Source organism: Morchella sextelata, assembly GCF_020137385.1.
Source record: "Morchella sextelata strain SCLS chromosome Unknown scls_5, whole genome shotgun sequence".
In the NCBI taxonomy this organism is placed as follows: Eukaryota; Fungi; Ascomycota; class Pezizomycetes; order Pezizales; family Morchellaceae; genus Morchella; species Morchella sextelata.
Window position 1 is genome coordinate 717,771 of NW_025408620.1, and position 13,093 is coordinate 730,863.

The following is a 13,093-nucleotide window of genomic DNA, read 5'->3' on the forward strand; positions in this document are numbered from 1 at the left end:
GGGGGCCTGTTTACGTACATAGTAGAATTGGCAGGGTTTGGAAGCGGCCGATAAACACCCCGCGCTAAACATCCCACGTTTGATTGCCCCTCTTATTTGTCTTTCTGTATTTTTCTCCTCATCATCCCACCTCACCTCTGAAATCGTCCGATAGAGTTCTATAGAATTTTTCTTGTTCTTTTGATTCTACTTCTTCGCCTCTATATTGCGACAGATATACCCACCTTGAGTTTTTGATTGTTCCATTGATTTGCGAACAGAGTAACTATAGAAGAAATGGCAAACATTGACCAGAAGGCTGTTTTGAGTGAGTTACTTCCTTTGCTTGATTTTGTTTACTATAAAAATCTACTCAAGGTAATAAGTACTAACAAGAACGAATTATTCTAGTCGTCATTGACGGTTGGGGTTGTGGAGTTGGTGGTAAGGGCGACGCCATTGCAAATGCGGAAACCCCGATCATGGACGCTTTCAAGGCGAATGCCGACGGCTACACTGAGCTCGAGGCCTCTTCTCTTGCTGTCGGATTGCCCGAAGGTTTGATGGGCAATAGCGAAGTCGGACATTTGAACATCGGAGCTGGACGTGTCGTCTGGCAAGATGTATGTTTTCGATGACCTTAAGAACAAATCAGATTATTAACGGAAACGTATATAGGTTGTCCGTATCGACCAGACCATGAAGAGGGGAGAGTTCCCTAAGGTCGAGAACATCAAGGAGTCCTTCTCACACGCTAAGAATGGTAATGGACGTCTTCATCTCCTCGGATTGGTCTCCGATGGTGGTGTTCACTCTCACCAGAACCACTTGTACGCTCTTCTAGCCACTGCCAAAGAGATGGAGATCCCTGAGGTCTACATTCACTTTTTCGGCGATGGGCGTGACACAGACCCCAAGAGCTCCGTTGGATACATGGAGTCACTCCTTGCTAAGATCAAGGAGCTTGGTATGGAAAAGGTTGCGAAAATAGCAACAGTAGTTGGGCGATACTATGCTATGGACAGAGATAAGAGGTATTGAAATTATTCCTATTAACGGAACCTAGGAAAATTCTGACTTTCCTTTTAGATGGGAGCGTGTGGAGATTGCCCTCAAGGGTCTTATTTCCGGCGAAGGTGAAGCTTCTGAGGATGTTGTAGCCACAATCAAGGAAAGATACGAGAAGGGCGAAAATGACGAGTTCTTGAAGCCCATCATTGTCAACGGAGAGTCTGCTAGAATCAAGGGTATGTGCTTTCCTCATCAATGGTGTACATACCAATATTTTTTCAAGTACCACTCACTAAGTATCACTTGCAGACAACGACACACTCTTTTTCTTCAACTACCGTTCTGACCGTGTCCGCGAGATCACTCAACTCCTCGGTGTCGACAGCTCACCTCTCCCCGACTTCCCCTTCCCCAAGGATATCTATATCACCACCATGACCCAATACAAGACTGACTATCCTTTCCTTGTGGCTTTCCCTCCCCAGCGCATGGACGACGTGCTCGCCGAATGGCTCGCAAAGAAGGGTGTAAAGCAGTGCCACGTTGCTGAGACCGAGAAATACGCTCACGTTACTTTCTTCTTCAACGGTGGTGTTGAGAAGCAGTTCGACAACGAAGTCCGTGACATGATCTCGTCCCCTCGTGTCGCTACATACGATCTTCAGCCAAGTATGTCTGCGCAGGCTGTTGCGGACAAGCTTTCTGAGCGTATCGCCGAGAATGGTTTCGAGTTCCTCATGAACAACTTTGCTCCTCCTGTAAGATTGCCACTTTGAACACGATCAGAAATAACCCAGTGACTAATAATACTAGGACATGGTTGGCCACACTGGTGTCTACGAGGCTGCTGTCAAAGCTGTTGCCGCCACTGACGCTGCCATCGGTACCGTCTACGAGGCCTGCAAGAAGCACGGCTATGTTCTCTTCATCACTGCGGACCACGGTAACGCTGAAGAGATGCTGACTGAGGAGGGAACCCCCAAGACCTCCCACACCACCAACAAAGTCCCATTCATCATGGCTAATGCGCCAAAGGGATGGAGCTTGAAGAAGCAGGACGGTGTCCTTGGTGATGTTGCCCCAACTGTCCTGGCCTGCATGGGCCTTGAGCAGGCTGAGGCTATGACCGGTCACAGTTTGTTGGTTAAGGCTTAAGCGGAGAATTAATTATGGTTGTTGGGTATAGGGATAGGCGTAAGAAGGATACATAAATGGAATTGAGGAAAGAAATAGATATATAAGGTTGACGTGAATATTAGTGTCGCTATAGAAACCTTTCAAGACTAATGATGTTGATATCTAACTGGTCTCACTACCAATTCTTCTATGGGATAAAGTGAAAACTGGCGGCCCCCCCCGTTCCTCTCTCTCATTTTTTATGCGCTGCGAAGCTTGTCCAAATATGGGGTGACTAATAATTAACTGGTGCTGCCCGAGGCGTTAATAGTAGAAAGGCCAAGAACCAATGATCAATTTAAGAGCAAGGCTTGTCTAGTCTTGGCGCAAATCTCTAACTCTAAAGGTTTGAATAATATTGATCAAATATGCTTCGGAATACAAGCTCTCTCCCAGTGTTTCGGACCCTTGACCAACTAGTCTCTAACCGTAGGACAATTAGACGATGCATTTAGGTTCTTGTCATATGCCAGACCGCCCAAAGCTTAAAAACCAATGCACTTGGGTTATCCCGACCCTAGTTATATATTCCACCGAGTCAACGTCCTAGATAATTTATTTGTTGATCTCTGAACACACAGGCAGGTACCCCGGGATTTTCTTAAATCTTAACAGTTGCCTTAGACAATATTCAAGTAGTCACCACCATTAAAACCCGCGCGATATTGATAAGTGGGGGAATATCAACACAATCTGCATCTTTTCCGAGACATGCAGTTTTATTGCTCATCGAGCAAGGGACCGCCATCCCACCACCCAATTGTGGACCTTTTGCACAAATGCAAATTCCGTTGGGGGTGCGTGGTGGAGAAACCACGGTTGTGGAATTTGGCCAAACATGTGGCTTCAGACTACATCTTGAGCTGATTTTGTATCGAGAGGCCTTGAGAGGACACTGGAAATGATACCTCTTGTGAGGCGGCTGCTATCTCAGTGCCAGCCAGCCAGCCAGAGCGAATGAATACTCTCTTCATTCCCACCGCGTGTCTACAAGGCCAGAACCTTCCCTACAGATAGATTCACAATACTGGCCTGGCTAGAGCGACCTACCTCGGTATGTAGAAAACTCCATTCTAGACCGCAAAGTCGATATTGTAAATCCGTCGGGCGTGGATGCTGCTGAGGCTCTAGCTTTCCTGCGGGTCCTTCCGCGCTTTTAACCTTTGCGAAGCAGCAGATCAAACACTGCCGACAGGGGGGGTAGGTTACCACCATAAAGTGCATTCGGAAGCGAAAAAAAACAACAACAGCATCCACCCCAAGCCCCTGTCCCGTCCCCGTCCTGTAAAAATAGGTGCAGCTAGTAGAGCCATCCTTATCAAACGTTCCTGAGGATTTCGAATTCAGTTGCTGCCCCTGAAAAGCGCTTGCTGGCTGTTACTTTTTTTTGACGGCAGGTGCTGGTTGGAAATCTATCTAGATCGTTTCGTACTCCAACGGCCGGGCACCGTCTCGAGAGAGTGGGTAATAAAGACAAAGATGGGTGTGCAGCAGTGGGAGTGAGACAGGTGACGTCCAGCTAGAGTAGACAGGTAAAGATCCATGGTCGAATGACCCTCACCGCCACCACCATAATAACCTCCAAGAGAGATTTCACGAACAAACCTTACATACTGCACTTGCAGTCGCAGGTCAATCTTGCTTGCTTGCTTGCTTGCTTGCCTCATAAGTGCAAAAAACTGATACAACGGTCGGGGTCGGGGGCGCGCGTGACGTGACTGAACGGATATCATCGTGAATTTTAGAGGTAAAGCAAGGCAAGTACAGTCGCACCTCTTGTCTTGATTCTGCGACAAGTGCATAGAAACGAAAGCCACCGTTTCCCCGCAGTGGAAGAGAGAAAGGCTACTGCTGCTACTCTACTGTTGCTGCTGCACACGGGCCCCATTTTCAAGCAATTTGAGAGATAAATTTTTTTTTCTTCCTTCGCTGCATATGTAAGTATCGTGTGTGGTGTGTGTTGAACCCTGCAGACAGATCTCGGACCCTTGAAGTGCCGGGGGTTCGCTCTTGAAGCAAGCAAGCAGGAAAGAAAGAAACTCAAGCAAGGGCGGGACAGCTCAGCGTTAAAACTCAACCACATAACATACACAACTTAACCTTGCTTTGGCTCTGCGTCTTGGAATTGGGTTAATTACATATTCTTTTTCTTCTTTCCTATCCTATCTGGGTCCAATTTCCCACGTTCTTAGGAGATATAAACCCAAGGGGGGCCCTTCATCTCATCTACCTATTACACCTCAAACTGCTTCACACAAAAAGGAACAAAGCTTCGACCACCTTTCTACTTTGCTCCAACAGCTGACAGTTAACCACACACAACCAAACCAAACCTCCCAAATAACTCATTACAAACCACCACCACAATGTTCACTCCACGAACCATCACCCTGCGAACCTCCCTCGCCTTCATGCTCCTCCTCCTCGCAATCGCCAGCGTCATCGCCGGTCACCCCTTTCAAGCTCTCGCCGCCAGCACGCCCTCCTCTGGCGGCAGTCCAGCTAGGAACAACGACAAGGATCTGAGTAAGCTTCTCTTTCCAACAGCATTCCTGAAGCTTCACCGGAACTGACTTATCATCTGCTTGTCAATAGCTTCGTCGGCGCCATCGCTACGACAGATGTACATGCACTCTGAGCCCCACGACCACCGAATGTCGCCTGGATTTGTGGCTGTCCTTGTGGGAGGCATGAGTGTGATTGTTGCGGGTTTGATGGTTTAATTGGGATCTGCCGCGAACACGGTCCGGAAATACCGTAGACACAATACTCTCTCTACTCGGTACTTTCGGATGGACATCTCACGAGTGTATATTCACGCACATCCTATTACTACTACCGAAAACTACTACCGAAAACTACTATACGAATTAAACGTTACGTAACGAAATATAACGAAACGAAACGGCTACGGGGCCATTTTTTTCTACTTTCTTATTGTCATATCGGGGATCTTTTTTCTTTTTCCTTTTTTCGTCAGGGCTGGAAAAACGTACTTTAGGGATTCAGGGGTCTTTTGGGGAGTTATTTTTTTCATTGTTTGGGCGCGGGACTGGGGGGCTTACTATCACTTTGTTCTTTATCACTTTGTATTTTTTTTTTTAGGTCGGCGCATTTAGGAACTCAGGGGCACTGGATAAGTCGTAGGCAAGGAATTGCTACTGTATGAGTCATGAAGGAAAGGGTCCTGATTGAAGAATTTGTTCTTCCTGCTGTTGTAATATAGGGCATAATCTTTTCTCAAATGTCTGAATTCCACTAGTTATTTGCTGTATCTGAATCGCATATTGGGAATGTTGTTTAAAATGCCCTTTGCAGGTTGAACAATTTGCACCGCAGAACCCTGCTCCAATATGACCTCACGATGACCATGGACAGGACTAGAACAACACGTTCCTCCAGACATGTCCGTGCCCTCCTGGTCGGTCGGTGGGGACAGCATGTAGCTCCCGGTACTTAAACAACGGCGCAACTGTACTGCAGCATTCGCACAGACGGGCGCTCCACCATGACGTTGTTTGGCATCGACCACGACAGACAGACACACACAGACACAGACAAGTGCAGACACAGCTGCTACCCCTTGCCCTGGAAAACATCCGCGTTGGCTCGGCATTCAGGGTGCAGCGCAGGAACCGTTCCGTGGTCTCGGTGCGCAGAGTTGAGTTGTGGTCGCTGAGTAACCAGAGCCTCTGCTGTTCTTCCGCTGTCGAAATATCGCAAATGCAGGCAGGCTAAAAGGTAAAACAAAAAAGAAGACTCCATCGCAGAACGCACGAACCGTTGCACGACAGCATCATGAGATGACCTTGGATCATCTCATAGTTAGTTGGGGGTTTACAAAGAAAAAGAAACATTCGACATCTCGAACACCTCGACTCTTCTTCTCCTTCCCTCCCGTCCGTTAATTGGCAAGGCGGTTGGGCGATATATTGCCCAAGACACTCTATGCGTGTACCTGAGGTAGCTGTACATGTATGCCGATCCCCGAAGACATGTATGTACCTTCCCAGCAGGGATCTGCTACTGCGCGCACCTCCAACAACTCGCACGGAGATGTGGATATCAATTGCTCTTCTGTCCTATGCCGGCCTGCCACGATGGTTGGAGGGTTTAGAAGCCTAGTCACTATATGTCTCTGGAGATAAGTGTAGTTAGTCTCCAGGGTATATATCGTCTGATCCCGCTGCACTTCTGAGTTTTCCTCCCCCATTCTTCATTCTTCTAGAGCGAGCGCTATCCACTGCATTGGACGACAATTAGGCCCAAAATGAAGATATCCCTCGCCGCCCTCCTTTCCACCGCATCAATTGCAGCCGCCGCTCACGCCCACGTATCCCGCTGCACGCAAAACGACACCCTCGGCCTCCTCTCCCTGCACAAGGGCCTCGTCTCGATCCCCTCCCTCACCGGCAACGAGTCCGCCGCGACCTCCTACCTAGCCTCCTACCTCTCCTCCAAAAACTTCACTGTCGAGCTGCAGCAGGTCGCGGACGGCCGCCACAACATCTACGCCTACACCGGCAGCTCCCGCAATGCCCGCACGCTGCTCACATCCCACATGGACACCGTGAGCCCGTACATCCCGTACGGGATCACGTCCAACGGGACCATCACGGGGCGGGGTTCCAACGACGCAAAGGGCTCCATTGCGGCGCAGGTCGTGGCGTTGGAGCAGCTCCTTGCCGATGGCTCTGTGGACGACGGGGACGTGGCGCTGCTGTATGTCGTTGGGGAGGAGGTCGACGGCGCGGGCATGAAGGCTGCGAATGACCTTGGCCTGTCGTGGGAGGCGATCGTCTTTGGGGAGCCGACGGAGCTGAATCTGGCGGTGGGGCATAAGGGTGCGCTAGCGGTCAAGCTCGAGGCGTTTGGCAAGGCCGCGCATAGCGGGTATCCGCAGCTGGGGGTGGACGCGAATAAGGCGCTGATTACGGCGCTGTATGGGCTTGAGGGGGTGGAGCTGCCCGCGAGCACGCTGCTGGGGAACTCGACGCTGAATTATGGGTTGGTGAGGGGTGGGACGGCGGCGAATGTGGTGAGCCCGTATGCGAATGCGTCGATTGCGGTGAGGTTAGCGGTGGACGCAGAGACGATCAAGGAGCAGCTTGATGGGTATTTTGGGGGTGTTAGCGGGGTGAATTGGAGTTATTCGGGGTTCTTTTATGATCCGGTGGTTTTGGATTCGGATGTTGAGGGTAAGACGGTCCATGTCCCTGTTCATACATTAAATTGTGTACAATGACTGATATGCGGCGGTATGACGTTAGGTTTTGAGACAGCGGTAATGTCGTATGGCACTGATATCCCGCATTTGAAGGGGGACCATAAAAAGTACCTTTATGGGCCTGGATCCATTACGACTGCGCATAGCGATCATGAGTTTGTGATGGTTTCGGATCTGGAGGAGGCGGTGGAAGGATACAAGAAGTTGGTGCTGCATTCACTCAATGGAAACTGATGTGAGGGTGTCATGTATGAAATAGTTGGGTCTTAGCTAGAAGTCAATAATATGATACCACCTCGGGCTTTCTGAAATATTTGTCTATAATTTAAATCTTCCATGATTCGTGGATAGTTGGTTAGCGCGAGTGATAATCCATGATTGTTATTCGTCTTTTATAATATTTGCAAATATAGAATACCTGCATGTACTCTACTCTCAACGGTATCAAGGATGAAAGAGGAGTTGTAGCTGAATAAAGAGAGAGAACTACTAATAAAAGACTTATTCAGATAATCCAATATTATAAAACAGATCACCACGCCATATTTACAAAACTATTTTAAGATTCACTTTTACTCTTTCTCATAATTAATGAAAATGAAATATTCAAAAGGTAATGGATAAGTGGGCCAGAAAAGGGGGAGATAGAGAGCCTCGATTTCCATGTGCCTGATCAATGGATCAAGCAAAAACTGGTTGAAGTGGCCGTTTAAGGGAATTTCATTCGTAGTATATCTGTTAGTTTCAAACACTGAAAGGCTTCTCTTAGATTCTGAGCATTGCATTATGGTTAAATCACTTGCGCGGTATTTAAAGTAACTCTTAGCTCCATGAAAGGTTGAATTCATAAGTTGCTAACGTAACCACTACCTACTATAGTTGAAACCTCCGGCCAAAGTTTATTCAGCTATGATCTAACTAGGAAATCAGTCAAATTAAAAGATTGTAAGGAAAGAGTACTGCCGCAAACAACACAACCGCAAATACAATCGTACAGGCCAGGAGTAGACAGCATGCTCTATTCCTAGCCCTTTTATGTAACTTGATAGCGTGCCGTAGTTCATCGTCTCTGTGTGAGCTTTTCTGATTAGCTACTTTTCATAATCTGATTTTGTATATAAATGGGCAAACCAACGCTTCTATAATATCCCTCACTGCCCCATCAACGTTTCCCTCAATCGTCACTATTTCATCGCCCCGCACGCCAACAGCAACTGCCAAAGCCTTGAGTATATTATTGATATCTTTTACCCCATCTCGCAGCGCCAGTACCTCCTGCTCTCTTTGCAAAATTATTGCTTTCTGGAGTTCAACCTCTCTTTGATCGGCTATCCTCGATTCACATGGAGGCAGCTGAGGTCCTATGACTGGCGTCTCGCTAGAACCACAGACTGAGGGAGTACCTGGAAGAGGTTGCGTGTTATTTTCGGCCAAGACTCGCTGGAAGGACTGAAAACGGGTAAAGAGCTTTGAGAATGTGTCCGAGAGTTTTTCAGCGGTGTATTGTTGTGAAGGCTAGATTGTAGAGGTGAGCTGAATGTAGTAGTACTTTGAGCTTTTGTTGTAGCTTTGGGTATATATACATACAGAAAGCTCACTTCCCTCCCATCGTCGTATCAGCTTCACATCCGCCTCCGTCCACTCAAACTTCTTCTCCGTTTCTCTCAGCTTATGCTGTATTCTCTCTCTCAACTCCGCGCTATCTCTGCGCCCGCCAACCTGTTCCTGCAGCGATAAGATCCGCGACATTTCGCCATTAATCCACGTCAGTTTTCTTGAAAGAGACATAGCATCTTTATCAAAGTTTGGGCCATGGGAGAGAGGAGGTACTTCGATCGGACGACAGATGTAGTCGAAGGACATTTTGGGGTTAATTGATGGGTTGGTGGTCAAGCTGTAATTGTTGGGAAAGTCAGAGCTGCAGGATCTAAAATTAGGGTTTTGCTATAAATGTCAATGATAATACAGGACAGAGATAGAGGGACGACGCATTGGTGTGGCTATGCACGCGTCGCATAGATACATAGAAGACCCACGCAACCACATCCCACTTTACATCTCCCAACCTTCACCAATTGAACCTCATCATCTCACATTCATCAACCCCTCCCCCCATCTCAATCTTTGGGGGAAGAATTATCAACTTTCTCAAGTTCAAACGTTTATCGCTTCTCGATAATGAAACACAGCAGCTAACTACGTGTGCACGTTGGTCACAGGAAATCACTCGCCTATCCACGGACTTTGGCCGGTGTCATATTGTGAACGATGCTACAACGCTCGAGGGCCAAAAACAACCGCAGGGGTTTCAATTTCGCCTATACAAAATAGCTAACTAGTCAACAAAGGGAGAGGCTCAGAAACCTCCTCCTCCCCCTGCTGTTTTTGCAGCCCTCCTTGATTCGCACATCCAACATTTACAGTTTCCAAACCCTCAACACTTGATGTACCGACGGTTCCAACACTGCCCCTTTATGGGAACAGGAGAAAGAAAGAGAAGAGTAAAGCGGCTCTCCATCGTACAAGAGGTTGATTCGCATACTCGTGGTATGGAATGAACCTCGAGGTAATAGGAGATATTGACTGAGAAAGTCCCGTCAAGAAAAAAAGAAAGGTATGCCGTGACATACCGACTAGGATATTAAGAACCCACAATAACCGGAATTAATAATTAAGAAGAGATAAGTTCATAGAAGAACAACACCAAGGAAATTAATATCTCAGAGATAAGTCCGTAACAAATAGGAGACTAATAAGATGAAGCGTCAAACTTGTTATAGAAGTTTTACGAATTCAAACTCCCCACGCTTGTTCTTGAAGCAAGGTGGTGATCCGGGTCTGTTACATACGCAGACTGGGCCGGTACAGCCTGGATCAGCATCGGCCTCAGCCACGGGCTCTGGCATAGCGTCACGGACGAACTGAAGCTCCCCACGCTTGTTCTTGAAGCATGGTGGTGATCCGGGTCTGTTGCATACGCAGACTGGGCCGGTACAACCTGGATCGGCATCGGCCTCAGCCACGGGCTCTGGCATAGCGTCACGGACGAACTGAAGCTCCCCACGCTTGTTCTTGAAGCATGGTGGTGATCCGGGTCTGTTGCATACGCAGACTGGGCCGGTACAACCTGGATCGGCATCGGCCTCAGCCACGGGCTCTGGCATAGCGTCACGGACGAACTGAAGCTCCCCACGCTTGTTTTTGAAGCACGGTGGTGATCCGGGTCTGTTGCATACGCAGACTGGGCCGGTACAACCTGGATCGGCATCGGCCTCAGCCACGGGCTCTGGCATAGCGTCACGGACGAACTGAAGCTCCCCACGCTTGTTTTTGAAGCACGGTGGTGATCCGGGTCTGTTGCATACGCAGACTGGGCCGGTACAACCTGGATCGGCATCGGCCTCAGCCACGGGCTCTGGCATAGCGTCACGGACGAACTGAAGCTCCCCACGCTTGTTCTTGAAGCATGGTGGTGATCCGGGTCTGTTGCATACGCAGACTGGGCCGGTACAACCTGGATCGGCATCGGCCTCAGCTATACGGACCGCAAGTTGACGTCTTTGAAATATTGAACGACCCCAGATCGTGACGCCTTCTGGCTCTGCATTACGGCGAGCCACAGTTCTATATCCAGGAAGGGTCAAATAGTCAGCCTTTAATATACCTAAAATAACAACAGACACCTTAAGGAGAGAAAGAAAGTTCATACGCTTGATTGGGGCTGGGAAGTGCCGCAGCAAGGACTGCGAACGTGGCCGAAGCCACAAAAACACTGGTGAATTTCATTTTTTTTTTTGATAATAATATAACAATTAGAACACTGGACGATACTGATCAAAGGGTATTCAGTATGGACTAACTCGGAATGCTCTGAGTGAGTGAGGATTTTAAACAGGCTGGGACTCTAGGTTTCTTATAAGTGTTATAATTCCAGCATATCTTGGGCTTTAGTAAAAGGAGTAGCACTGTTAGCTTGAAAAAGTATCACTACTGCTACTCATTGAGAATTTGAAATCTAGAGAAGTGTGAGAGGTTGTCTGTGGTTCTTGTTGTTTGGATAAAGAGAAACCCGATAATACCCCGTGAACATTTTTACAGGTGGCAAGCTAGAGACTGTCCGTTGTTGAGAACTGGGGAGAATGAAAGATATATATATGCAATCAAAGAATGCCATAAAACAACTAGAGATTCATTGTAAGATATGTTTCTAAAATCCACGTCAATAGACCCGAAAAAAGGGATTTGTGAGTATTAGAACGCCCTTAAAAGGTCTATATTAAATTTTTCGATAGGTCCAAAAGTACCAATATAGATTGCACAACTTGGACTGCTAAGAAACAACCGATCACAAATGATTGGTGATGTGGATATTAACAAGGAGAGGATTTTGTTGTTATAACGAGTTATCCCAACGAACTTCATACCAAATCCTTAACCTCGGCTCATAGCTACATACTTAGATTATACGCTGATATGGATGATAACTCCTTAAACCCAGAAAAGAACTCACACTCCGTCAAAATCCTCAGGCTTCTTTTATTTGGCTGTTGGACGCTAGTCTTATTGAGAACCTTATAGGGATTTATCAGGGTTAGGGTTGTATCAGAGAACCAATGATAGACCAGACAACTATTTGGTACTTACCGCATCTAGTTCTCAATAGGGTCTTTATTAGAATCACACGCTCCATAAACAGAAAAACTTTGAGAAACGAAACCCTTTAAAGAAACAGATATTTCCATAGCCCCTTAAATGGGCTCTTTCAGAAGGGCCTAAAAGCAAAAAAATACTCGCAAGGCTTCCTGTTTGGGCATTGAGGGCTTTTCAAACCCAACCGCTAGCTATAAATTTGAGTCTAGGTATGAGCTAAAAAGAAAATCGGCGCCATATCTCAGTAGTAATCAATATGTAAACAGTTTTCCTTGTTGGTGCCGACGTTTCTGATCTAGGGCATCGATACTGTGTTAATGACCAAGAGCGTTGTTAACGTTGGCTGGACTGTGAGTAGTAGTCTCGTGCCCACTTATATTCTCACATATTCTGTACAGCCTATGGGATGAGATAAAGCCCGAATTAGGAGTATTACTACATGTGTGTACCTATGTTAGTCCCGGGGTGTCTAGAACAACAGGAGCTTTCGGTACATAGGCTCCCCATATTGTTTCACCTATATCAAGATGTACAGTCTTCTTCAACGTGACAAGAAATAATTCTTATTACCGGTTAGGACGGACAAAGAATTACTCAGAGTATCGGGAGAGAGTCGATTCATGAAACTGAATACGCAGTCTAGCAATAGAACGAGTTTGGACAACAGAGGATATAGATTAGCTAGGCGCGATATTCCACCAAATTACTCTTGGTTTATATATATTAGATGAGCCACCCACGAAAACGAGAATAACAGAGACTTGTTTACTGTCTATATATAGTCAGTGAAGCCCGTTTCAATTTCAAGCTTTTAGACTTAAGATAGTAAGGGGTGAAGGTTGTCTAATACGCTTTTTGATTTATTCCTTCATAGTGGCAGCGAGAGAAGGTCGTGAAGAAGCCTTAGAGAATATGGGATTAACGTCTCACAGAATAGAGATCTCGAGAGCTAACACCTGATAAAACACAGAATAGTCCTGAGAATCTTAGAGAGACCAGTGCCCTTTTCATCACCTCTGACATGTTACTAGTTAGTAGACTTGGCAACGT

At 47.0% G+C, this 13,093-nt stretch overlaps 5 protein-coding genes across 5 annotated transcripts; 3 read left to right on the forward strand and 2 right to left on the reverse strand.

Annotated features, from left to right (window-relative positions):
* Positions 1 to 276: 276 nt before the first annotated feature.
* On the forward strand, positions 277 to 2,145 carry H6S33_010704 (uncharacterized protein; the record flags this gene model as incomplete). Its single annotated transcript, XM_044842052.1, has 6 exons — positions 277 to 307; positions 391 to 602; positions 658 to 1,013; positions 1,069 to 1,226; positions 1,300 to 1,748; positions 1,804 to 2,145. 6 exons carry the CDS (start codon positions 277 to 279, stop codon positions 2,143 to 2,145), a joined length of 1,548 nt encoding a protein of 515 aa, XP_044696634.1.
* Positions 2,146 to 4,532: 2,387 nt separating this feature from the next.
* On the forward strand, positions 4,533 to 4,889 carry H6S33_010705 (uncharacterized protein; the record flags this gene model as incomplete). Its single annotated transcript, XM_044842053.1, has 2 exons — positions 4,533 to 4,692; positions 4,762 to 4,889. The coding sequence occupies 2 exons, from the start codon at positions 4,533 to 4,535 to the stop codon at positions 4,887 to 4,889; spliced, it is 288 nt and encodes a 95-aa protein (XP_044696635.1).
* Positions 4,890 to 6,436: 1,547 nt separating this feature from the next.
* Positions 6,437 to 7,627, forward strand: H6S33_010706 (uncharacterized protein; the record flags this gene model as incomplete). The annotated part of the gene is made up of 2 exons (XM_044842054.1): positions 6,437 to 7,364; positions 7,437 to 7,627. 2 exons carry the CDS (start codon positions 6,437 to 6,439, stop codon positions 7,625 to 7,627), a joined length of 1,119 nt encoding a protein of 372 aa, XP_044696636.1.
* An 826-nt stretch (positions 7,628 to 8,453) lies between these two features.
* On the reverse strand, positions 8,454 to 9,256 carry H6S33_010707 (uncharacterized protein; the record flags this gene model as incomplete). The annotated part of the gene is made up of 3 exons (XM_044842055.1): positions 8,454 to 8,471; positions 8,525 to 8,908; positions 8,981 to 9,256. 3 exons carry the CDS (start codon positions 9,254 to 9,256, stop codon positions 8,454 to 8,456), a joined length of 678 nt encoding a protein of 225 aa, XP_044696637.1.
* A 911-nt stretch (positions 9,257 to 10,167) lies between these two features.
* Positions 10,168 to 11,017, reverse strand: H6S33_010708 (uncharacterized protein; the record flags this gene model as incomplete). Its single annotated transcript, XM_044842057.1, has 1 exon — positions 10,168 to 11,017. A coding segment is annotated over one exon (850 nt), but the record flags the coding sequence as incomplete, so codon positions are not given.
* Between the last annotated feature and the right edge of the window lie 2,076 nt (positions 11,018 to 13,093).